Source organism: Ochotona curzoniae, unplaced genomic scaffold (genome assembly GCF_017591425.1).
Source record: "Ochotona curzoniae isolate NIBS_2020 unplaced genomic scaffold, NIBS_Ocur_1.0 contig_430, whole genome shotgun sequence".
Lineage (NCBI taxonomy): Eukaryota > Metazoa > Chordata > Mammalia > Lagomorpha > Ochotonidae > Ochotona > Ochotona curzoniae.
In genome coordinates this window covers 15,993,882-16,020,175 of record NW_024466219.1, presented here as the reverse complement: position 1 = coordinate 16,020,175, position 26,294 = coordinate 15,993,882, and the positions used below count along the sequence as shown (strand labels likewise).

The following is a 26,294-nucleotide window of genomic DNA, read 5'->3' as shown; positions in this document are numbered from 1 at the left end:
TCAGAAATCATCTGCTCTGATTACAATACCAATTTTAATCTTCCTGGCCCAAGAGGGGATATGCACTGATAACTTTAATAACGCCAGCAGGTGCAATTAATTTCCATTCCCACTCTTATATTGCTTTGTGAAGGGGACTGGAAGGACAGAACTCCACTGTGGCTTTAACCCGCAGCCCTGCTCCCACCTCACCCAGGGGAAACCTCATCCTGTTCCATGGGAAGGACCCATGCTTAGCTACCAAGACTTGGGAGCCCTCTGTAACCTTGACGACAGGGGTAATTCTTCTGTGGTTGAGTAACAATGACTACCTCATTCAATTAACATGAAACAACAAAACAAACCCAAACAGAATTTTATGAGTTTAATGGACATAGCACTAAACAAGATATAATCAAAACAATAGTAAAATATTTTGTAGCTGCAAAGAAGAATATCTTATTGATCAATGTGCTCTGTGTTTAATGTCTAATGTGAGTTTTTTTTTTTTTAATGACTGTCAAGGTATTTTTAAAAACAAAAACTTAAAGTCAACTAGAAAAGGTGATCTTAATTTCTGCAACATTATTCTTCCAAAACCACTTTCTAATCTTTGGCATTATTATCCTCAGAGGATCTCCAGGAGGCAAAGTAGACGAGCAGGCTTTTCCTCCAGTTGATTGCTAGGCACAAGGAAGTCTGAGAAGGTCAAATTCTTTGTAAGTCACACAAACAATGTTACAGTTGGAAGGGAATTTTTAAACTCCGTATCTAGAGCCTTACAAGGTCATATTCCTTTTCGTTATTAGCTTAGAAGGTAAGAAAAGTACTTAAAATTTTAGGAGAGACTATGTTCAGGCCACTAGTTTCCCAAAATTTCAAAACTGAAATCTAATTCTATTGCTTTTGGCCGTTCACAATCCCCATCATTGAGTCTGTCTGACATTCTGTGAGCCTTATCTCATGCTTCTTTTGTCCATTTAAATGTATACTTCTCTGTTGGCTCTTTTTTTTTAAAATTAATTAATTTATTTATTTTTATTTAATTTTGACAATCCTTACAAATTTAATTGGGGTAAAAAGGGTTCAAGGCCTAAAGGGGGATATAGAGGAAGAAGCCCCACCCAGTTTCCCGCCCGCCCCAAGTCCCGGATGTGGGGCATGCTCTGAGATACTCGATCAAGTGGTTCCAATAGTTCACCATTCATGGGTCGCTGCCAGTCTCGCCACTCCAAGCACGATGTGGTCATTGAAGAGTCCATTGATTGACACAGTCCCTTCTAGAGTCTCCATTTGCCCAGTTTTTTGCTGCCAACAGATAGCTAAGGTTGTTGCTTGACTTGTCCTGTCTTTTCTTGGTTAGGACTCTGAGTCCAGTGTCTCGAATGGGGAGATCCTCGAAGAAATTTTGAGGTATTCCCAGTCCAGATTCCTGCATGTTCTAGTAGCATAGGGCCCGGCACAGTCCATTGCCCCGATCAGCTGGTGGTTACAGTTGCTGGGTCGGCTCTGTCTCCACCCGTGTCCTCTTGCAGTCCCGCCTGGTTCCGCCCTGGACGCACTTGTCCCTTGCACGTACCAGTAGGAGTTGCAGCCCAGTCAGGGTGGCCCACAGTAACCTCAACCAGGCCCACCCCCTACCCTGGCTTGCCAGTATATATGGCATACTAGCCCAGTCTGTCCCAAATACCCTTCTGTTCAGATACTTGCCAACAGGTGTTGCGACCTACTTCCATCCAACCATCTCCTTCTACCGTCCCTAACGGATATTGTTGGGTGTCTGTCTAGCCACCCCAGCCCCTGTCCTAGTTCCCATACCCTCCCGTGGAAGGTGATGACCCACGAGGGAGGATGTTGGCTCTTTTTTTAACTTTATTTTTTATTGGAAAGTCAGATATACAGAGGGGAGGAGAGACAGAGAGGACGGTCATCTGTCTGATGGTTCACTCCCCAAACAACTGCAACAGATGGAGCTGAGTCGACCTGAAGCCAGGAACCCAGAGCTTCCTCTGGGTCTCTTATGCAGGTGCAGGGTCCCAAGGCTTTGGGGCTGTCCTTGACTGCTTTTCTAGGCCACAAGCAGAGAGCTGGATGGGAAGCCGGACTGCTGGGATTAGAATCAGCACCCATATGGGATCCTGGTGCATTCAAGGTGAGGACTTTAGCTGTTAGGCCACCACTCAGGGTCCTTTGTTGGCTCTTTTAAGTCCTCTCTTCTAGACCTCAACTGCCCATTATTCTGAATACTCAACTAGTTAAATCTTCCTCAGCTCTTACCCTCACTAACTCTTCCTTTCCCAGGTCTAAAATTAAACTCACGAAGTGTGATGTCAAGTTCTGGAGAGAAAACTGAATAGAAGTTAGAAGACCTGCCAGGCTTGGTCCCACCTGTGCTACAGCCTGCCAGGGTGACCTAAGCCACCCTTGGCTTCTGGATACTTCACTAGTGACAGGTTCTTCCACACATCTTCCTCAATAAATGGCAACTCCAGTTACTCTGGCCAAAATCCTTGAGGCTATCTTTGCTCTTTTCCTCACTTACTGCATTCAATCCAGCAAGAAGTTCAATTGTTTCTGTATTTCAAAGTTATCACAGAATTTCACTACTTTTCACCAATGGCACAGTTATCATTTCAATCCGCTATCAACTCTTGCCTGAATTATTTATAGAAGCCTCTGTTACTGGTTTTCCCTCCTCCCCCCATCCCTTTTATGATTTATTTATCTTTATTGCAAAGTCAGATATACAGAGAGGAGGAGAGACAGAAAAATCTTCCATCTTCCCCAAATGGCCACAATCACCAGAGCTAAGCTTATCTGAAGCCTGAAGCCTCTTCCAGGTTTCTCATGCAGGAGTAGGGTCCCAAGGCTTTAGACTATCCTTGACTGCTTTCCCAGGCCACAAGCAGGAAGCTGGAAGGGAGTGTAACAGCCAGGATGCAAACCTGTGTCCATATGGGATCCCAGAGCATGCCAGGCGAAGACTTTAGCCACTAGGCTATCGCACCGAGCCCATTTCCCCTTCTTTCTTTCACCTTGCTCTTCCTTCAGTTTCCTCTTAAAATAGATGCCAAAGTAACCGCATTTAAGCTGCAGTCAGACTGTATCATTCCTCTTTTCAAATCCTCTGACAGGCTCCAACCCCAGCCCCTACCCATTTTTCACCACTCTTCCTCTTGCCTGCTTTGCACAGGCCTCCCTGCAACTTCTATAACCAGATAAACACGTTCCAAGTTCATGGCTGTATTGTGCACTGTTCTCTCTTCCTGAAATACCTTCCTCACAGAACTAAATAGTAGAGACTTCCCCTTTCTCAAGAATTAGCTCAAATACTAACTTATCAGTGATGGCTTCCCTGACAAATCTATACAAAATAGCAATCAATCTAGCATCCCCATCCTCTTTTTACTCCCCTCATCTTTTATATATTTACTGATTTATTTCTGTATTATCTGTGTCTCCTACTAGAACATAAGCTGATGTACACAAGTGCTTTTTTATTTTCCCAGCACAGTGCCTGGAACATGGCAGGCACACTGCCATCGCATTGTATGACTAAGTGAGTTGATTCCTCCCTAGTATTTATGCCTTCCACATCCTGTCAGGTCACTCCTCTCCATGATGTCTTGCCCTGTGTCTCAGTAAATCTCATTAGTTCCCATTGGCACTACCCAAGAACTAGAGTCCACCATTCCCTTGAATTGCTACAGCAAGCTTCCAGATAGCTTCCTAACCTACCCTCGACCATGCTGAATATTGCTGCCAATGCCACTGAAAAGCATGCATAGTTTCCAAACTTGCATTGCTGTACCTAAAATACCGATGCCTCTCTTTGAGCTCGAGCTCCAGGTCCATGAGTCATCATTCAAGGCCCCTAGCACTCCGGCTCCAAGTTCTTCCCACATATTTCTCCCACTGTTGGTCAAAAGCAAGCCTAGTGCTATCAGACCGGTCTTATAGGTGGCATCTCCAATAGAGACAAAGAGGCAGGAATGGAAGTCAGATAATAAGAAAACTTTGAACAAATATTTCCATTAGATAAGAAACAGATGAATAATTGAGACTCATGGAAACAGGTCATTAAAAGAGCATCAGCCTGATTGTTTGCCCTCTATGAAGTCGGTCTGACTCACTTCTCATCAATCTGCTCCTCTTCCAGACTCCTATAGAAAACTAATTATCTGTACCATTTGTTAAATTGTCCTAAGTTATAACCTGCTTTGGGGGCCTGTCTAGCCAACTGAGATCTAAGAAAACCAAGAGCATGAGCCATGGTTTCAGATCGCTTGGAACCTCTTTTATAGTCCTATCTTGAACAGTAAGCAATTACAGACAATCAAACATTATTACTGAATTGAATCAACTGGACTTATGGTGGTTACTTATGCTTCTGCACTGAACTAAAACAATGGGTTTTTTTTTTTTTCTTTAAAAACAATCCTGAGAGAAAGATCAGGTAAGCTACGGAATTTTTCCTTGCCTGAGAACTCAAAGGCTCCAAAAGACTATTGACTCAGAGAGAACCAGTAAGAGGCTTTTTTCTGCTCCCCACCCTCAAAAGGAACATCAAATGAAAAACAAGGTCATGGGAAGAGGCATGGCAGGGAAGGATGCAAAGCTGATGTCAGCAGAAGGCTTGGATTATCTTGGCTTCAGAGAAGAGGTGATTAAAGCTAGGTACTCAATCTCCCAGTTTGTTTTCTCTATTTCCTTTCCATATAATAAGATAATATATTGCTTTAAAAAAGAAAAAAAAAAAAGGGAGAAGGGAACGAAAGGGAAGGGAAGAGAAGGGAGGGAAAAAAGAAAAAAAGGACTAGTTTAGACGCACAGAAAACACTCTTGCTGGGGAAGGTATAGGACAAATGTTTTCCTCTACAGGAACATAACTAGACACACAGGTGGTGATAACATAGTTCTCCAGTGCACTTTCCTCCTAGCTTGTAGTGATTCATATGACATTTGAAGGAAGAAGAGTAAAGGCCATGAGTAATATCCTTCAATGTAAAGACAAGGAAACTGATACTAAACTGCAGTGAAAGAACTCCACTGAGCCAGCAGGGCTTAAGCTCAGGCACAACACTGAGCTGCAAGTCCTCAGCTGAGCTCAAAGAGAAGGAAGAAAACAGATGAGGAAGAAAAGAGGAAAAAATAAAGGGAGGAAACCTTCTTTACTTGTTTTGTAACAAATGGATTAGGAGATTTCCAAATGAACACTTAGGCTACATAGTTACCTTAAAGACAGTGATTTCCAATATCCCAGGGATGCTGGATTGTTTACAAATGTACAAGAATTGGGTCCAGAGGACAAAGTCAGGACAACATAACCGAAGGAAGTTAAACAATTTGTGAATACATGGAATATTAAGAAGACAGAATGATACATAATTGTAAAAAGCAGTGTCTTCAGGTAGGATGGAAGAAATTTAATAATTCATATTTTATATTTACTCCTTTCAGGATCTTACTTGCCATGTGCTTAAGTGAAGAGGTTTTCATCTCTATTAATAAAGACTGCAATTCCATTATTTTTCCTTGTACTCATTAAGTTTTGATGTCAGGGATATACTGCTCACCTGAAATATTTTGCAAAGCATCTGATCCATCTCGACACAAATTTGTAATGTTCATCACAGAGCCTACTCTCGTTTTTTTCTTCAGAAAATCTTAAAAACAAACTTAATTTCTTATATATATGTAGGACTATGCAAATATTTTTGTTTCTATGTCAATTTTCTGATTCTGTGCTTTGAGGCAAATATGTACATTTCACAGATATTAGCAAATTTTGGCATCAAATTACTTTGTATCTCTGTCAAAAAAAAATCACAAATGGAGCTACTATGTTATCTATTCAGTAGTCCCACTCTTGAATGCATGCTACAAGAGGTAAAATAAATATATCCAGGAAAAAAAAAAAAGCAGTGTGTTTAAAGAAGGTTCAGTGATATGGGAAAAAATGTTTACTCAAAATGTTAAATGAAAGATTTGTTTCTCTGTCTCTCTGTTGCTCTGCCTTTTAAGAAGTTGAAAATACAAAATATATGTAAAGAAACAAGTTCTACAAGAAGGGTGACAGAAATCAAGGGTGTCTACTCTCTCTGGACAAGTTAGGCAAGAAGTAAAATCAGAATAGTATAATGGAAAGACTGGCCTGGCAGAGCACTGAAATGTGTGACCATTGCATCAGCAAGCCATCAACTCCTTGCACGAGACCTGGGTCCTAAGCTCACCAATATGACTGCCGTGCCAGGCAGCAGAGCACAAATCCCACTGCTCCTGTCAGCCAGCCAGATAACCTTGAGTAAATTATTTAACCTCACTGCCCATGTTCTTATCTACAATAGGGATGATAAAATCAGCACTCATCTTAAAGGGTTATTGTGATGATAAGTTAAAACAAGTAAAGCACTTGGCACAGTCCCTGGGCATGGGTAATACTCATTTAGTACTATTTATAATTATTATTTTTTATATTGCTGTGGGTCTTATACTAATAAAAAAACTGGTATCTAGTCAGTGTGCATACCATTAATGTGGTTTCTACTGAGAATTACATGTTTTTATAAACTACTGCCTGTTTGCACAGTGCCTGATGAGTTGTATTAATAATCTCCTTCCCCAGAGAGGCACCTTGCAGTGAAGCATAAGAAGTACAGTTATAGAAAAGAGTAACCATTCTGGAATGTAGCATGTTTAAACTATAAGCTGAATGACTGAATTTACACCCCGCATGTACGACAACACCATGCTTTACAGCCAGCTTTCTATCACGTGAAAACAAATCTAACCAAAATGGAGGAGGCAGACCATCACCATTACAGGTTTCGGGAAGCATCAACATTGGCATCACTATTGGTTGGTTAATTAGACATATTTCCAGATGTGAGCTAATATGTAACATCATATATTGTGCATTCTAAACCCCAAACACATAGATTGAATTCACTTGATAGTTCAAAATCAACTTTGAACATACAGGAAATAGAGGCTACAGGCAGAAGCTAAGCAACAACACAGGGAAGCAGCCAGGCCAATCTAGAACAAAGGACACTTTTCTGGCCACAACTCCTCTGTAAATCAGTGTCATGGAAAGAGGATAGCATTAGATGGAAGAAGACTTAAAGAACATAGGCCAGTAGATATTATAAACACTGGCACGAATGACTCAGTGGTAAAACATATATTTAGGACAATTACGGGAATGCTTATATGACTTTGGTATTAAACAAGATGAAAATTTATTTTCTCAAATAATATAGTGAATTATACAATAATATGTTCAATATGATCTTTTGTTTATGTGTTTGCTTTATTTTACTAATTATCTCTACATATATACATATGTAGTATAAAATTCTGAAAGTTTATTGAAAGAGGAAGGAAGGGAGGAAGGGGGGGATGAGTGGAAATAAAAAATAACTACTTAATAAAATAAAAATAACTACTCCTTAAAAAAGAAAAAAAAGGAGAAATAATGCAGGTCTTTAACTCATTATTCAAAAAGCCCAGATTATGACTACATTCAACCATCTGATTTAGCAAAACTATTTTCTAAAAATACTATCTATAAATCTTGAAACGTAAGGTAGTAGTGTGATATGGTGAAAAGAAAACGGAAGTTCAGACTCGACCACTCCCTGTAATGCCAGCATCCTATATTGGAGTACTGATTTCAGTCCTAATTGCTCTGATTCTGATTCCATTCCCTGCTAATGCACCTTGGAAAGCAGCACATGGATTCTGTCACACTTGTGGGAAAATTGGATAGAGTTTCAGAATTCTGGCTGCAACCTGGTCAAGCCCTGGTTGCTGCAGCCACTTGGGGAATGAGCCAGTAGATGGAAGACTTTTCTGTCTCCCACTGTCACTCTACTTTTAAAATAAATAAATAAATCTTAAAAAAAAAATTTTCCAATGTCACCTCTTCCTGGTCGTATGTGGCTTTCAGTGATACAATGAAAAGAAAAGTAACCTTCTAATTAAATGTTCATAGCAGTATTATTTTCTCAAGATTATTTCCTCTGTTTTGAAAGGCAGAATTATAGAGAGAATGAGAGACACAGAAAGATCTTCCAGCTGCTGGTTCATTCTCCAAATGACTACAAGAGCTACAATGAAGCTCATCTGAAGCCAGGAATCAGGAGCTTCTTCTGGGTCTCCCACATGGGTGCAGGGGCCAACATCCTCCACTGCCTTTCCGGGTCACAAACGGAGCTGGACTGAAAGATATTCTGGCCTTTCCAAGAACCCAGAAAGGCCATAGCTTCAGTACATAGACTACGTCCCAGAACTAAGGGTAAAACCAAAATATCTCCATTTTGACAGCTCCCCCAAGCTTAAGGTGAGCAACCAGCAATTTAAGTGGTTACTAGCAAAAAAAGAAAATTAAACACTCTTCAGAGGAAGATAAAGATGTCTAGCACCTGTAATATGCTTTAAAAATCAGTCTGCATCCCATGTGCTTTGATGTTTTTGATTGCAGTTTCATTTTTTTCAAATACTTTCTTTTTTCTTGTTGAATTGATTGCTGGCACATGGATTACACGGTGGCATCATTTTTCCAAGAGACTTTTGTATTTTCTTTTTCTCACCCACTCGTTGGTTACTTAATGGCACTTTTCTTTGAGGTGCTCTAATTTTGTTGTTGCTGTTGTTCTAATTCATACTGGTTGTTGACCTTATATGCTTCTCATTTATGGGAATGTATAGTGATGGAGTAATACAGACTACCATAACCAGATGTGGGGATACAATGCAACATGCATCCCAGCTTCCAAATAAAAGATGGACTTCCAATGAAACTGCTGGAAATGTGTAGACAGTGGGATGCTGGGCTGTCTGACATTGTCTGTACCACCAATGTCGGGGCACACTTAAACAACAGACTGATGGAATCATGACTCCTTATGAAGGACTAAACTATTATAGCAACGTGGGGGAAATTTGTCAGGGAGTGGGAATCCCATTCGATGAAGTTGTACCATAAAATTCAAACACTCAAATAAAAATTTAACAACAACAACAAAAAGAAATGTAGTCCACAGTCAAGAGAAAAATCAAGAACTACAAATAGACCCATGGGTAATGTAGGTAAAGCAGCATGTATGAACTTCTAAAGAGTCACCACAGGAAAAATGGATTTATATGTAGAGATGGGACTTTTCAGGAGATAAAGGAGTAGGGAACTAAAGAACCAAATGTAAAAAACAATATTTCAAAAATTTCGAAAAATCATTGGATAATAATAATAGCATATTTGACACGACAAAGGCAAGGACTGGTGAACTGTAGAAATCGTCTAAACAGAATCACACAGGAAAAAATCAAAAAGGTTTAAAAAGAAGTCTAGTGGCCACGCAGGTTAAGCCTTCATCTGAGATGTTGGCATTTCATACAGGTACCTGTTCAAGTCCTGACTGTTACACTTCAGATTGAGTTCCCTGCTAATGTGCCTAGGAAAGCAGCAAAAGACGGTCCAGCGGCCTGAGCTCCTGCACCCACAGGAAAGATCTGCAAGAATCTCCAGGCTGCTAGTTTTGGCCTGTCCCAGTCCCAGTCATTGTGACCATCTGCAGAGTGAACTGGCAGATAAAAGGGCGCTTTTTCTCTCTCTCTGCAACTCTGTATTTCAAGTAAATAGAAAATAAATCTTAAAAAAAGAAAGGGCCAAGTGCAGTAGCCCGATGGCTAAATTCTCGTCTTGCAACTGCTGGATGCCATATAGGCATTAGGTTCGAGTCCCAGCTGCTCCACTTCCCTTCCAGCTCCCTGCTTGTGGCTTGGCAAAGCATAACAAGACAGTCCCAATGCCTTTGGACCCTGCAGCTGCGTGTGAGATCCAAAAAGCTCCTGGTTCCTGGCTTTGGATTGGCTCAGCTCCAGCCACTGCAGCCACTTGGGGAGTGAACCAGTGGATAGCAGATTTTCCTGTCTGTCTCAACTTCTCTCTCTGTACATCTGCCTTTCCAATAAAAATAAATAAATATTAAAAAAAGAAATGGAGTCTCAACAACCTGTAAGACTGTACCAAGCAGTATAACAAATATGCAACTGAAAGAAAAGCAAGAGGAATTGAGTAAGAAATAAGGTTGCCTCCATTTTTCCCGCATCGAGTAGAAGTCAATACTGACGATATTTTACGTCACTGTGGGGGATGCCTACATCCTATATTTGAGTGTCGATTGAAGTTTCAGCTTTTTCTGCTTTTAATCCAGCTTCCTGGGAATGCAGGGCATGATGGCCCAAGTGCCATCCACATGGGATATCTGCTGAAGTTTCTGGCTTCCGGCTTCAGCCTGGCTTAATTTCAGTTATGTGGATATTCGGGCAGTAGACCAGCAGATAGAAAAGGTGTGTGTGTGTGTGTGTGTGTGTGTGTGTGTGTGTGTCCCTCTTGCATCTGTCACTACAACTTTCAAATAAGTAAACAAATCTTCAAAAAAAGAAAAATGAACCACAGCTGACTTTTCACCAGAAATAATAGGGAGCAGCGGACCAAAACAAAACAGATTCTCCCCCCCATTGTTGAAAGAATATGACATCATTCCATTAAACATTTTTTTTCAAAGCAGGAAAATATTTTTGTTCTGTTAGAAGTCAGGATAGTAGTTTCCTTTCGGGGTAATGAATTCAAGGGGATGGTAGTAATATTCTTTTGTTTCTCCGGGTCTGGTTATATAATTGTTTCCAGTTTGTAAGAATTCATTAAACTGCACACAACATGTGCACTACCCCTAAATATTTAATACAGCCATAAAAAGTTGTGACAAAAAAAGATTTTGCAGGATAGATGAGAAAAGCTATTTACAGCTTACTATATACAGTGGGTGATATTTTACAAAAGGTTGTTGTTATTTATAGTATTGTTATCATCTTCCCACAGAAAGTTGGGAGAGATATAAACGGAATAAAAAAACACTAAAATCCGTGGGAGGCAAATCTTGCTCCTCAACTTGATTGGTAAGCTCTTTCACACCTCACACAATACTGTACTTACAGTATTCACTGAAACATTTGCTGACTGGCTTTCTAACTCAGGGTAGCATTCAACCCCAAGGCTGCATTTGGACACTTGTTTTCTATTTTAACTTCTTTCTAATACTCTTTCTGTTTTTCATTCCTTTTCTTCTGAGTTTCTAATAACAACTTGAACAAACTGAATTACCATAATACCTTGAATCCTTTAGAAAAGGCAGATTGATATCTAAGAAATGTAACAGCAAAAGGCAAATACCCACTCACATTCACCAAAGAAAAATTGCACACATCTTTGATGCACATTTTCTTTTTTTGCTGTGTCTCTGTATGTCCAGAAAAAAGCCTGGACCACCCAAGGAGAAGCCTCAAGAGACAGCATACAAATGCTACTGACCTAATGTCACAGAAACCATAGCTAAACCCCACCAAGTGACCCTAGCTGCAAAGCTCCGCTCACCGTTGGCTTCGGCAGCAAACCTGCCGCTCTCATCAGCAGATACCTTTGCAGTAGCCGGCAGCCTTCCATCCCCACTCGGATAAGCTCAGCTCGATATCCTGCTCTTTTCTCCAAAGAGAATCTCTTCATCAATATTAGAGAATAAAGCTCAACTAATTGGGACGGATTTTTGCCACCCACAAGACAAGACGGATAACTGGAGCCGCTGCTGTGAAGCGTCATGCAGTGCTGTAGTGACCACATTGTAACACGGAGGAATTTCAGTTAGTAACGCATCCTGAGTGTGGTAAGGAAGGAAAAGCATGGTACACAGTGAAGGCACGGGGAATACTGAATCATTACTTCTCCCGAAGATATCTCCAAGTTAAACCATTTCTCTCAAGGGCAGGAAAACACAGCAACACAACCTTTGGAAAATCATTCTTTTGCCATCCATTCAATCAACAGAATAGTCATTCCAAATCGAAATCTCATTATTAAAATCCACAGATCAAGACTGTCACATAAGATGGCATAATATCTGCATTAGATAAATGCATAAATTTTAGATACTTAAAAGAATCTCTACATTAATTGTAATGCCTAAAATAATCTAAATGCTAAGTATACAGTTGTTATACCATAGTATTTAGGGAAGAATCACAAAAAGGAAAAATCTGTACATGTCAGTATAGATGCATAAACACATATTTTCAGTCCACTGTTGAACTCATGGACATATGTGCCTCTTGTACCTTTTGGGCTGTTTAACTACATTAGCCTTGCAGGTTCAATTCTTATACTGATGGTACCAACACCACAGAACTAACACCTCTTTGTAGTATCATCGCATCTCTCCTCAGAAATGCCAATCAGCTGGCTTCAAAGGAAATTCTATCCCAGTCCAAAGGAAATAAACAGGTAACATGTATGACTTGTTATTTTAAATTTCCTTTAATCTCTTTGACTGCCAAATTCATTTTCTTGGGACCAAAGGACATTTGAGTGGGTGTGCCAATTCTCTTACAACCAATTTACAAACGGTAAAAGGACATGTTTAACATCTGAGCACCCGAGATAAAAGTATTAACTGAGCCTCAGCACTCAGCTTACATTCCCTACTCCCAGCAGTGTGAAGGAATAAAGCAGCAAACCACAAGAGGTTGCCTAGAGAGAGTGGGCTGGTGCTGCCTCAACATTAACTGACAAGGAGGGAACATGACCCACAGACAGAGGCAGTTCTGGTGTCTGGATGTTTTCTGTGCTCTCCAACTTCTCCAAAATGAAAGATGAGGGCCCGGCGGCGTGGCCTAGCGGCTAAAGTCCTTGCCTTGAATGCCCCGGCATCCCATATGGGCACCGGTTCTAATCCCGGCAGCTCCACTTCCCATCCAGCTCCCTGCTTGTGGCCTGGGAAAGCAGTGGAGGACGGCCCAAAGCTTTGGAACCCTGCACCCGCATGAGATGCCGGGAAGAAGTTCCTGGATCCTGGCTTCAGATCGGCATAGCATCAGCTGTTGAGCTCACTTAGGAAGTGAATCATCTGAAGGAAGATCTTCCTCTCTGTCTCCTCTTCTCTGTGTATCTGACTTTGCAATAAAATACATAACTCTTTAAATAACAAAGAATTCATGGGCCCGGCGCGGTGGCGCAGTGGTTAAGGTCCTCGCCTTGCACGCCCAGGATCCCATATGGGCACCGGTTCTATCCCAGCAGCCCCGCTTCCCATCCAGCTCCCTGCCTGTGCCCCGGGAAAGCAGCAGAGGACGGCCCAAAGCTTTGGGACCCTGCACCTGCGTGGGAGCCCCGGAAGAGGCTCCTGGCTTCGGACCGGCATAGCATCGGCCATTGCGCTCACTTGGGGAGTGAATCATCGGACGGAAGATCTTCCTCTCTGTTTCTCCTCTCTGTATATCCGCCTTTCCAATAAAAAAAAATAATAAAAATAAATCTTTAAAAAAAAAACCACAATGAAAGATGGTGTCCACAGCAGCAGATCTGAAGCCAGGCTCCACTCCGGAGACCGCCTCAAACACAGTAGGATGGAGTGCTGGATGAGCACTTTTTTTAACTTCACAATCTTTTAAACAAGCTTTATTCAGACATTTACAATTAAGTGTGCAGTATTGTAAGTTTTGACAAATACACCACCATAGTCAAGGATATGTAACATTTTCATAAATGTACATATTCCTTCATGTCTCTTTTCAGTCAAATATTATCTTCTCCTGCCCAGGCCTGCAAGGCTGTCACCAGCCTGTTTCTTACACTACAGAGGAGGTTTGTCTTTTCTGAAATTTCATATAAATGGAATCAAGCAGAATACATGCCCATGCTTGGCTTTTGATAAGGACATAATGTTTTCTAAGGTCATTACAGTTTATCAAATAGCAGCTCATTCTCACTATTTGGTGAATACATGTATGGATATACCACACAGTATTTTTCCAACCATCCACTGATAGCCAATTAAGCTGTCTTCAGTTTGGGCCATTCTGAACAAGTATTAGTTCCCTTTGGCAACTGTAACAAACTACTAAAAGTTGATGGGTTAAAACAACACATACTCTCTTATTACTCTGAAGATCAAAAATTCAAAACAAATTTCGCTGAGTTAAAGCCAAGGTGATAGTAGCATGCTCATTCTCAGGAAAACCCATTTGGCTTGCTTCTTCTAGCACTAAGAGTGACATTCTGTGGCTGATGGCCCCTTCCTCCAGAGTCAGTGACAGCACCTCCTATTACTCTGCTTCCATCACTTGGCCTTCCTCTTCTACATCTGTACTTTCATCCTTCTAAGGATACTTACAACGGCATTTAGGGCTCACCTGGCTTATCAAACATAATATCACCATCCAAAGATTCTCAGACTTACCATATCTATAAAACTGAACACGGGTAAGATAACATTCTCCAGGTTCCAAAATTAGGAGATAGACAACTTGGAGTGGGGGACAAATGTAACCCACCAGTCACAAAAGCTATTATGAATATTCAAAAGCTAATACGAGTCTTTGTGTAAACATGTGCTTATATTTAGCTTGAGTAAATATTCAGAAATACAAGTTGGATCACATATTGCAAGCATATATTTAACTTCATAAGAAACTGCCAAAACATCACTCAAAATGGTTGCACCATTTCACATTCTCACCAGCAATATATGAGTACATCCTAACAAGTTGGTAGTGTCAGTTATTTTCATGTTAGCTATTTCAGAGTATTTACAGTGTATCTTCTCAATGTTTTAACTTATATTTCTCTGACAATTAATGATATTGAACAGTTTTCACGCACTGATTGGTCATTTGTGTACATCATCAGTATAAAGTATTTACTACAACTCTTGGTCATCTTTTAAAAAGTGGGAATTTTGCACTTCTGAGTGATAAGAGTTCTTTATTCTACCTTCTAATGACTCTGGCAGAAATATGTTGTTATGATTTGTATTTGTCTCCCAGAGCTCATGTGTCAGAAACTTACTCATTAATGAAACAAGTGTTGAGAGGTAGACTCTTTCAGAGGTAATAAGGTCATAAGGGCTTTGTCCTTGATAAATTACTACCATATTACGGAAGTGGTTTAGTTAAAGAGGGAGTGGATTCCTGAGAATCCAGCCCCACCCCTTCTTCTCTTTGTTCCTGCCATGATATGGAAGCAAGGCCCTTGCCAGATGTGATTTAATCTTGAACTTCTTAACCTCCAAAACTATAAGTAAACCTCTTTCTTTACAAAGTATCCAGCATTAGATATTGTTACAGCAGCAGAGGACAGACTAAGACACATACATTGCAAATATCTTCTTCCAGTCTGAGGCTTATCTTTCATCTTACCAATCTCTTCCCAAGAACAAAAGTGCAAGATTTCAGTTCAAATGCATCCTTTTTTCCTTTTATTAGTCAAGTTTTTTGTATCCTAAGAAATCTTTCTCTAATCAAGGCTACCGATTTTTTTTTTTTAAAAAAAACTCCCAAAATAACTTTCATGCGGAGGTAAAGTTGAGAACTCCTATGGAATTTGGAACTGTTGGGAATTTGGCCCCACTTTCTCAGTTTAATTTTAGTTTCTGCCACAGAAAGCGTATTAAAGGTAAAACAGGAATACTATTAATACTATTCATTGCTGTACTATAAAAACAAGAGATGTGATTCAGTCTTAAGACTGAATTGACCAGCTTCCAAGCTTAAGTGTGAGCAGCTGTCAAGGGCTAGTAAGATTTGAAAAGTAAAGTCAGGGGTACCTTGAATGTGTTCCAGTTAAGTGAAAGGAGGAAGAGAGAAAAGGATTGTCCTCTCCCCTATGGGAAAAAGCTTACCCAAGTTTATTTCAGCTTCAACTGAGCAAATGAGAAAAATGATTTCTGTTCTTACTGCGATTCTGTAAAACATTCCTCCCAGAGATCACATGGAGATGGGAGTCAGACTTGGCAGTATTTGACCAGCATTTTTGAAGCTACCACATTAAACAAATGAAGGTGACAGCAATAATATTTGCCCAACCCTTGCTTCCAACAGAGGTTAGACAGACTGAGCTTTCATCGCACGAAAAAAGATGTCAGGAGTACCAAATGGACTCAATTTTCCCTGGCGTCCTAGACAAAATTGGTTGGTTTTTAAGCTATGGATAGGAGACTACAGGCTACTTTCTCCAGATGTTATGCTTAGCCAAAGCAATCTCCAACACAACTTCATGCAAAATGTATAATATGTCCCAGTAGACATAACCACAAACCAGAGGGCCAGCAAGGAGCATCCCTTAAGGGGGCTCAGTAGCATAGAGAGGCCAATTGTGCAGTCATCCTGACTTCCCCAAATTAGCTGAACTAGCACTGAGCCAGATTTGTGGGTAGTTCTCACATTTAATAAGTCTTTGTTTCCTTCTAGCTAGAGATTCTATCCCTGGGGAGAAAAACATGCTGCCCTAGTTCACTCCCAACTTGTAGATGCTTTCCAACACCTGGTGGGAGAAATAACCCAATGTTGATATGAACACTACTACCTTTTTTTGAAGGTTTCTGTGCAAAATAAAAGACCAGATTAATTGTGTAACTCTATAATTAAGTGAAATACCTACATTCAATGGAAAGAGTAAGAAGACCTGGACCACTCTCATTCCTGCACACGTACCGATAGAGTCCTAATACAGCATACAGATGAAAGCACTGGGTTCTAGAGTCAAATGCCTAGATTTAAATACTAATCATACCTCATTTTTGCTTAATTTCTTTCACTTCAGTCTCTTCTTTCTTTGAAATATTAATAGCATTACTACTTTACAGAATAATTGTGAGGATTAAGGAATGAATGTATATGAAGGGCTTAACACAATATATAACACAGAATTCAAAAAATACTGACTTGTATTTTCATAATTTTCCCCAGTGAATCATTTTTTTATAAATTAAAAAGCCACTATTTTAAAAAAAGAAGAAAATCTATGAATTTTGTTAATGATAGATAGAAATTAACATAAAGCATCTATTTTGTAAAACTTCTTTATTTTCATTGGAAAGGCAGATTTTAGCGTGAAGGAGAGACAGAAAAAAATATCTTCTATCAGTCTCAAAATGGCTACAACAGTTAGAGCTGAGCTGATCTGAAAGTCAGGTGCCAGGAGCTTCTTCCAGGTCTCTCATAGTGTGCAGGGGCCCTGAGGCTGGAGCCATCCTCTACTGCTAGCTCAGGCTATAAGCAGGGAGCTGGATGGGAAGTGGAGCAGCTGGGACAGGATGGGAAGTAGAGTAGCCAAGACATGAACTGGTGTCTTCATGGGATGCTAGTGCTTGGAGGTGGAGGATTAGCAAGTAGGGCCATTTTGTTGGCCCAGCCCAAACTCCTCATTCAAAATGTAGGAAATTGGATGATAGAAAGAAAAAACTGTGAAAGGTTTTGGAGTTAACAGCAAAGTCAGGCCCAAGAGAAAGAGTGACTTCCTCTGCTCTGAGAGCACAAAGCAAGTCCCAGAAACTGACAGGTGCCCAGGAACACTTCTCAGGTCTCCCATCTGAGTATAATTTTACAGGTGGGATTCCAATCCTTCATATGCAACACACTTGAAATAAAAGACACTGAAAAGTTGGAATATGGAGAATGTTTCTTTGTTCAGTACTGGAAAGCAGACAGACTGTCACCCAGCAAACCAGAAGGAAATCTACTCACAATCTGTCAGCCAGTTTCTACCTCAGAGTTTTCTGTCTGTATTGAAACCTCAAAGGGACAAAAAGAGATTATTTGTCCTGTGGGGTAGAAAATATTATTTACTAAACCATCCCACGCACATCTCAGGTCAATTTAATTGAGGCAAAGTTATAAAGATCAAAAGAAAGTTCTATGACCTGCAACTATAATCAATGATGTGAATAAATCTTACAAACATAATGTCGAATGAGAGAAACCAGACACTAAAGGATACATACTGTATGACTCTATTTATATACAGTATGAAACCAAGCAAAACTAATCTCTGCTGCCAAGAGCCCACGCTGGTGGAAGTTTAAAGGACAGACAACTGGAAATAAGCAAGGGTGTGCTTCTGGGTACTAAATACTCTGTCTGGAGGTCAGGGTTACACTAGTGTGCTCAGTTTGTGAAAACGCATTTAACTAGAAACTGGTGAAATGTGAGCTGTTCTTCATGGAATTGCATACCCCTAGCACAGAAATGCACACCTTCCAGAGGCCAACCCTGAGACCATGGACCAAGGCTAGGAATATTCCGGGGTGGATGTTGCTTGTGGAGGTGAGACGTCTTTGCCTTAGGTATATGCCATACACTCAGGTGTTGGGTGAAATATGGATAGGACACATAGGAGCCAAGAACTTTAATATCTGCTTTGGGCATAAACATCTCGGAGGTCTGGAGAAGCTAGCAGAAGAGCAAGATAAGAGATTGGGACATGTCTATCCAATATCTCTCACATAAATATTTCTCTCAAACAGAGAAAATTGTGACGGAAACTGTAAGTCAACTGTTTCCTTCTTAAAATAGTCCAAGTGCTTGTCAAGTGACAAAGAGGAGCTGAAGAAGTATCTGACTACTGTCAAGTCTTCCAAGTTTTACCTAAAAAGGTGTTAATTTTGGTGATGCATGTCACTAGGGGTTAGAGAATAATTTAAATTAATGACATGCAAGCTGGAGCAGATGCTAGAAACTAAGGATGAGATAGAAAAGTAGCTTTCCCCTTAAATGAAATGTGGCCACAACCACAGCAGTCAAGTCTCCTAAAAATAACTAGTGAACTGTGCTGGGGAGGTTAGGGGTGTGAGGAGAGTCTGTCTTCCTTCTTCACCAGATGGTTGTACCCTCAATGTTCTGTTTCTAAAACATACAAAAAAAATTCCCATTCAGGGATGCAATTATATAGATGGTAGCATCTAAATAAGTTATGTTTTCAGGCTGGTTAAAAAACTGGAAGAAATCAGGGTTAATTTCGGACCTAGTCAGATCTTTTTTTATATCTTCCTGTCTTTAAGGATTGAAACACTGACAAGAGTTATTTATCAAAGTTTTTTTTTCTCTCTCAAATACTAACATCAAATTTTACAAATTAAATAGATCTATCAGTCCCCTTTCTCCCTATAACTTTGAGAAAGAGTATTCACCTTCTGGAGATCTCAGAACTTAAATGTTATATATGAGATACTATGCATAATGACGGGCTCTTTGCCACAATTTGTAACACACTTCATGCTCTAATGCCTCTGCTAAGAGCCCAAAGTTGAGAGAGCTTAGAAAAGAGGCCCAAGTTTCTAAGAGATGGTAAATTTACCAGGATGGTGAATTTAGCAGAAATTCTTTAAGATGATCATGATTACTTTTAGTTTCTCCTTAGTCAAACTGTGAAATATATGTCCAAGGAATTTTGATTATTCAAGTACAGAGAGATACACAAATGAAAAGATACATAGAGATATGCCAAAGAATCACTAAACTCATGAGTCCATCTTCACCGAGAACAGACAACACAAGCATACTGACATATGAGCTTGCTAAATGAACTAAAAGAGGAAAGCAAGAAATGATATAAAGCCCTTGAGTTCCAACAGCTTCACCTCTTCAAGAAGGAAGCCAATCAAAACATTCATTATTAATACATGCAGATTATGAGTTATGGCACCATTCTCAGGGTTGTACCTTACAAATAGTTACCTCCCCAGGGCTACCATTAATTCAGCTCAAAAACAAAAAAAAAGAAGGCAGTTCAAATATATATTTTTTCTATAAGTAAGTGGTAGGGAGAGTCTTTATCTTGTGGGCCAATAAGATACCCGTTTTTGTTTTTGCTTTTGTTTTTGTACAAGACTAGGTCATTGTCCTACCTCTGTGAGCAGGAATATCTACACACCTTTTTAAAGAGTCTTCCTGAGTCCTCACTGACTTGGACAAAGCGAGGAATGATGTTATTCAGGTAGATGTCACTCAGGGTGGTGTGGTCCCTGCTCTCCCGCTTCACTTGGTTTAAGAGGAGGTTCCAGCAGTTCACAGGAGAGAGAACGTTTTGATCCTTTCTGCAAGAAACAGCAAGGGAACAAAAAGTTGGTAAGCAAGCAGGGCCAACATCTGCAATCACAGTTCATATCACAAAGTCACAGTCATCAAAGCAGAACTGGAAGTAAGGGGTTTCTTTTTCCTGCAGCATGAACCTCTGAGTTCCTCCTTTTCCTAAAAGCTCAATGAATAAAAATGAGAAAAAAGTAACAAGAAGGTGGGAGAGGGGAGGAGGGATGGAACAAAGAAGGGGAACAGGATTATCTGTGGTGCAGCTGTTCTGTTCTAGGTACTTGGGGGATGCAAGTATATATTATATTAGCAGATCTAACGGCATCATTTCATTATAAGCAAAGCAGTAACAATAATAGGCATTCTACTGATTAGAAGGGATTTGGTACTTGCCCATGATCAGTAAGGAAAAGTCAGGGACAAAAATTACAGTTCTCCATTGCCCAAGTAGAATCTAAGTTAGACTAATTTTAGCCCCTAAGCCATTTAGTTCATCTCAAGAGTTGAGGATAAAAGGTAGCAACTTTGTGTGGAGATAAAATCACTACAGATAGAGATGAAGTTTCCACAGACTTATCCATTGAAGGATTCAGTGACTCTACCATGAAAAGTCGCTGAAACCTTTTTGGTTCCATCTAAGACGGTTTTGATTTCATTGGTTGAATTCATGATCTCACATTCCATACAATCAAGATCACAAGCTATATTGTAAACAAATGTATAATATATAATGTATATATTATATATGTTACTAAAATGTCCATAATTTGAGTGGAACAGTGAAGTCTTAAATCTCGATGTTCATTACTAATTAAAATACTGTGACAGTTATAAATTATCTATTCATGTCATGGCATTAATTTAACTAACCAGAAAGTTCTGCATTTTTAAAAAAGTTAATTTATATTTATTTGAAAGGCAAAATTACAGAGGGACAAAGAAAGACAGAGTTCTTCCATTTGCTGGTTCACTTCCCACATGGCAGCAATGGCTGGGGCCAGGGTAGGCCAGAGCCAACAGAGCCAACAGTCCTTAAGGAGAGAAACAGAAAGAAGGAATGGCTGGTGGTATAATTTACAAAGGGGTACTGCACACTTAGCACCTGGCTAGGCTTTTGACACTATTATTTAACTTAAATGCCACAACTACATGATCAGGTGCAGGCCATTACCACATATGGCAAATGAGAAAAATTTAGACTGAAAGAAAGGTTGAACATCTTGTCCAAGGTGACATCTTAAAAAGTGGCTGTGCAGGAGTTCAAAACAAAGTCTGTAATTGCAAAGAGTGTATTCTTAACTACTGCATACACACACATACACACACACACACACACACACACACACACATACTCTCTCTCTCTCTCTCTTACATTCCATTTGTTCCTCTTTCCTCACCCACCCTCTAGTCAGACTCTTGCTGAATAGAAAGTAAATTGAATAAAGCTTGATCCTTGAGTCAGCGCTACTTCCATTCAGAGATGGAAGCTGCCAGCCACCTGGGATTTGTAAAGTGTGGAGCTCAACTTAGAAGGGGTTATCCAATTCTGTAGTAATAACTACCAACAATAATCAGGCCACACTGACTTGAGCTTGAGAACACATCAGACCAGCAAAACAAACATCTGTCTAACCAAAACCAAGGGTCTGTTTCAATGAATATTAAAGTCCAAATTGAAGCTGTGCTAAGCCTGTCTTCCTTCCCTGTGTTCCAGGCATTACAGCTCTGTAACCAGCATCACTAGCATGCGTGTGCCAAATCCTGTGGTAACATTATGCCCACTCATTCTTCTTGGAGAAACTAAAAGATTTCTCTGAAAATAATAATAATAATAAAAACCATAGTTGACAAGGAGAAAGACATGATTAATCCACTCCTTTCAAAAGAGGGGAGGAGAGTAAAAAATGATCCTAATTTCAAAAGAGGGGAGGAGAGTAAAAAATGATCCTAATTTCAAAATGGTGAGAGATGTGAGCACATGTATTCAATGATATCTGACGATTCCACTACAAGGAAACTTCCAAGTTGATTTCAAATAAATTTCGGTTATTAAATCCTAAATGGCCTAATTTATATTATTTTACAAAGTGGTTTCTCAGTCCTCAATAAGCATGTAATATTCTAGGCAGTTACATTTGCTTTTCAAAGGGGCAGATATTAGAAATGATGGTTCAAGTAGCTGGGTTCCTGCCACCCATGTGGGAGACCTGGATTGAGTCCCCAGCTCCCAGCACTATTTTGGCTCAGCATAGGCCAACCAACCATTGCAGGTATTTGGGGAGTGAACGTATGGAAGAGATTTATTCTCATTCATTCTCTCTCTCTCTCTGTCTCCTCCCCCAGTTTCCTACTGCCTCTAACATAAAAAAATATATATAAGTTTTAAAGGACTATGAAAAAGGCAGGGGCAGATCCCACAAGACCTTCAATTTATAATTGGTTTCAGTCTGTATCTTACGGGTTGGAGGTCTGTTCTAAGTCTCTTCTACAGCACTTTACACACACTCCACAAATGTGTAAGTACTTGTATCTTAGATGAACAAGGTACATTACTAAGTAATTTTGTGGTTATAAAAAAATAAACAGCAGAGTACAGTATAAGAGATAAAGAAAGACCTACAACAAGCAGAAATTTAACAAATGTATGAACAAAGGGCCAGCTAGTTCACAAATGCACAGCGCAGTTTCCAAGCGGAGGAAAACCCAACTTAACATCATAGAAAAGAATACAGAACTGACATTCCAAGACGTCCTCCAAAGGTTGACTACACAAAAAATAAGTTAATAAAATGAATGGATGGAAGTAGGGCTCTTTCTTTTTTTTTTTTTTTTTAAGATTTATTTTTATTATTTTTTCATTGGAAAGGCAGATATACAGAGAGGAGAGACAGAGAGGAAGATCTTCCGTCCGATGATTCACTCCCCAAGTGAGCGCAACGGGCCGATACTATGCCGATCCGAAGCCAGGAGCCTCTTCCGGGTCTCCCACACGGGTGCAGGGTCCCAAAGCCCTGGGCCGTCCTCGACTGCTTTCCCAGGCCACAGGCAGGGAGCTGGAAGGGAAGCGGGGCTGCCGGGACTAGAACCGGCGCCCACATGGGATCCCGGGCGTGCGAGGCGAGGACCTTTAACCACTTGCGCCACCGTGCCGGGCCCAGAAAGTAGGGCTCTTTCAAAGATAAATTGCCTTACCATTTAACACTTATGCATTTTATTAAGAAATTTAAGTCATGTTATCACAAATATTTATTTCTACCCTTACAGCATGTAGCTATTATTGCTTTCATGGAGCAGAAGCTCCAGAATTAATAGAGAACCACAACTCAATTAAGACAAATGTAACAAGTCCATTTAAGTGAGTAAAGGGCTTGAGACTTTTTCCCAGCATTAGACAATATCTGAACATCCATGGGCTACCAGGTGAGCTTTGTTGCATGTAAGCTTTGCAATTAAAAAAAAAATCTTTGAATGTATTGGAACTTTTGAACCATATTAGAATGGCTATTGCTCTGCCTAGGCTAACTTTTAAATTCAAGTTCATGTGTGTTTTTTGGATAAAGCTGTACAGGTGTACACAAAACTTGACACACAATAGCCAGGTTTAATTACATAGCAGAGTTTATGGGATTATGCTGGTTTAATAGTAGATTATGGTTGAAAAATAAGAATTAACTTGTTCAATATCATACCACCTCATTATTAATTGTTTTAAAATTTATCATAAATTCTGACCTGTCCAATTAATATTTATAAAGGTGAATAGGAATAGCTGTAGATAATGTTGGTGATTCAACTTAATGACTTTCTTCAAGCAACTAAAATCAGTTTAAAACTATCTCAAGGTTACAGCAACAAATATGTGTGAATCAAGGCTTTCCTGACATTGGAACCAAAACCAAAAATAACTTTGATGTTGAAACTGATATACATCTGTAACTCCTGTTCACAATTCAGATTTCAGTATTTTTAGTTCATAAACACAGCCTCACTTGTTCGTGTTGATTGCCTTGGTCATAAGTATTCTTAAAAAATTTGTATTCTAAAAGTAGATTTATACCAATAAAATACTGCCTTGATCCATTTCACAAACTGGGGATCTGTGCAAGATTTTTGTTCTAAAAGAAGACTCTATAGCTTAAAAAGTTTTCCAGGAGTTTCCCATCTCTTAATATTCCGGAAGCCTTCTGAACTATAAATGTCTCAAATTTCTTTTTTCTGATAAAATAATTAACTCTGGTTGTATTGTTTTGATGTTGTCATTTATACTGTTAAAACACTGAACATGAAGACAGACATCAATAAAGGAAGATCATTGCATGACTGATACTTCATCAGAATCCATGACATCAGAAAGAACTACTGCAAATAATTATAAAAGGAAAATTCTGGCTGTAGTTTTTATATTAAAAAAAAAAAAAGACCTTTTACTTTTTTTAAATGAGGCTAAATATTGCTACTTTTTTATCTTGAGAGAAGGGAAAATATCATCTAATTGAACTGTAGTCCTCTAATTATCCTTTCCTTTAAATTAAGAGGTAACTCAGCTAAATCCCTATGTGCTCAAGACACAGAAGGGACATTATTCCTGCAGTATGTGCTAAGACTGAACCCAAGTGAGCTACTGGAGGATGCTAAGGCACAGAAAGATCCTTGCTACACAGCTGCCTTTTAAGGCCAGGGGATTCAGGACCACCGTTCCAGTCTTCACTAGATCTTAGCAACAGAGATCCAGGAGAGTTTTGCTATATTTTCAAAGTGAGCAACATACATCAAGAGCACACCTGATAGAGAAGCAACCCTCTTCTACACACATGAAAAGTCTAAAATGGAAACTTCATACATGTAGGAGTGTGAGGAAATGCCATTAGTACTGTCAAAAACTAGCTTCTCCTACAAAGGTCCTGAAAAGGTATATATAGGTATATATATATATATATGTATGTATATATATGTATATATATATGTATATATATATATCTGTGAAAGATATACATATATATCTTTAAAAGATATATATATGCATGTGTATATATATATATCTTTTAAAGGTATATATTTACTATCTTTTAAAATGAGTTGACAAGATCTGTCAGTACAGCTACACATTCAAGTACACATACATAATAAGTAAAATGATTTGGCACAAGCAGAGTGTACTATAGCTTTTTATACAGTATTTCTGCTCCTTTAAGTGTGTGTGCTTGCTCAACATATTTCCCCTTTCAACTGAGGTGTTTCAATGAATTCTCTTACTTATTTCTGGACAGCAGTAGGGCAGGAGAGGTGAAGGGAATGGGGGAAGAGAGGAACACAAATATACTGTACAATTTTCCTAGCCAACACGAACAAAGATGAAACACACTTCAGGCTGGAAAATAAGCAAGTCAACGAGACGTGATTTCATAGGGAGCATATTAAGGCTCTGCTAGAGTGGTTTCCTGCTCTAGCAGCTTTGCGGCTTTATTTTATTTGGGGCTGCTGGAGCCAAGGGATCTCTGTTGGGTTAGGGGATTGAAATTTGTCTTTATATCTTTTCCATCTATCATTTGTTTGCACAGTGTCTTTACTTTCCCCACCCCCAGAGCCTTAGGTTGTGTAATACTTGGGCACTGAAAGAAAAGGGTCTGCATCCCTTAGGAATGTGCCGAACAGCTGCAAACCTCCTCAAACGCTAATCCCTAAAAAGCAGACAAAATATCCAGAAGTATTTTTCTTACTTAAAAAATTGTTCAGGAGAAAGATCAAGAAAACATCATACTGTATTTGAGAGGGAATGACTCCAGTCAAAAGAAAGGAGACCCAGAAAGTCACGAGCCAGCTGCATGTCTAGAGGAGATTCTGTGGATGCACTGAGATAAATTTGCACAGCTGAATCATGAGCTTTAGCGACATCAGCTTGGTTCTAATCCCTCCTCTTACACCATGAACTTTGCAGCAAATGCCCAAAGGGATTTTTCTAAACTAGTAAAGGTGAAGAGCCAACTCGATAAAGGTACAAGCCAGCCTCTATGTCATGCTTTTACCCCCAAATCCCTCCCTTCTCTGCTTGGTTTCAAATATGGCTTCTACAAGATGGATGCATGGAATGTTGGTGTAAATCTAGTTTCCTAAACATCTTCAATGCATGACTGTAAAATCCTGGCATCTCTCCTGGTCCAAGGTGCCATTTAATTAATGGCATGTAATGGCTCTGTAGATGTAATGCATAGCACAAGCATGGCATTATTGGAATGACTTCTGTGTTGCTTTAGTGAGGTGTGTTCCCTGTTTGACCAGCAGTCTCTCCAGTAGTCTTCCACTTGGCCACTTGGCCATCTCTTAGGCCTGTTGTGTAGCTCAGATCAGATGACAGAAGCAAAAGAACTCCACCAACAATAAAGCATTACACAAATGCGAGGAAA

The 26,294-nt window shown here is 39.7% G+C and overlaps 1 protein-coding gene across 5 annotated transcripts in view; it reads right to left on the bottom strand.

Annotated features, from left to right (window-relative positions):
• The window catches only part of SRGAP2 (SLIT-ROBO Rho GTPase activating protein 2), a 243,698-nt gene that overhangs the window by 97,262 nt on the left and 120,142 nt on the right, over positions 1 to 26,294 (bottom strand). For all 5 annotated transcript variants that reach the window (XM_040985549.1, XM_040985551.1, XM_040985547.1 and 2 more), the window contains exon 4: positions 19,739 to 19,901. In XM_040985549.1, the coding sequence (XP_040841483.1) occupies positions 19,739 to 19,901 (163 nt within the window). The remainder of the gene's footprint in view (positions 1 to 19,738; positions 19,902 to 26,294) is intronic.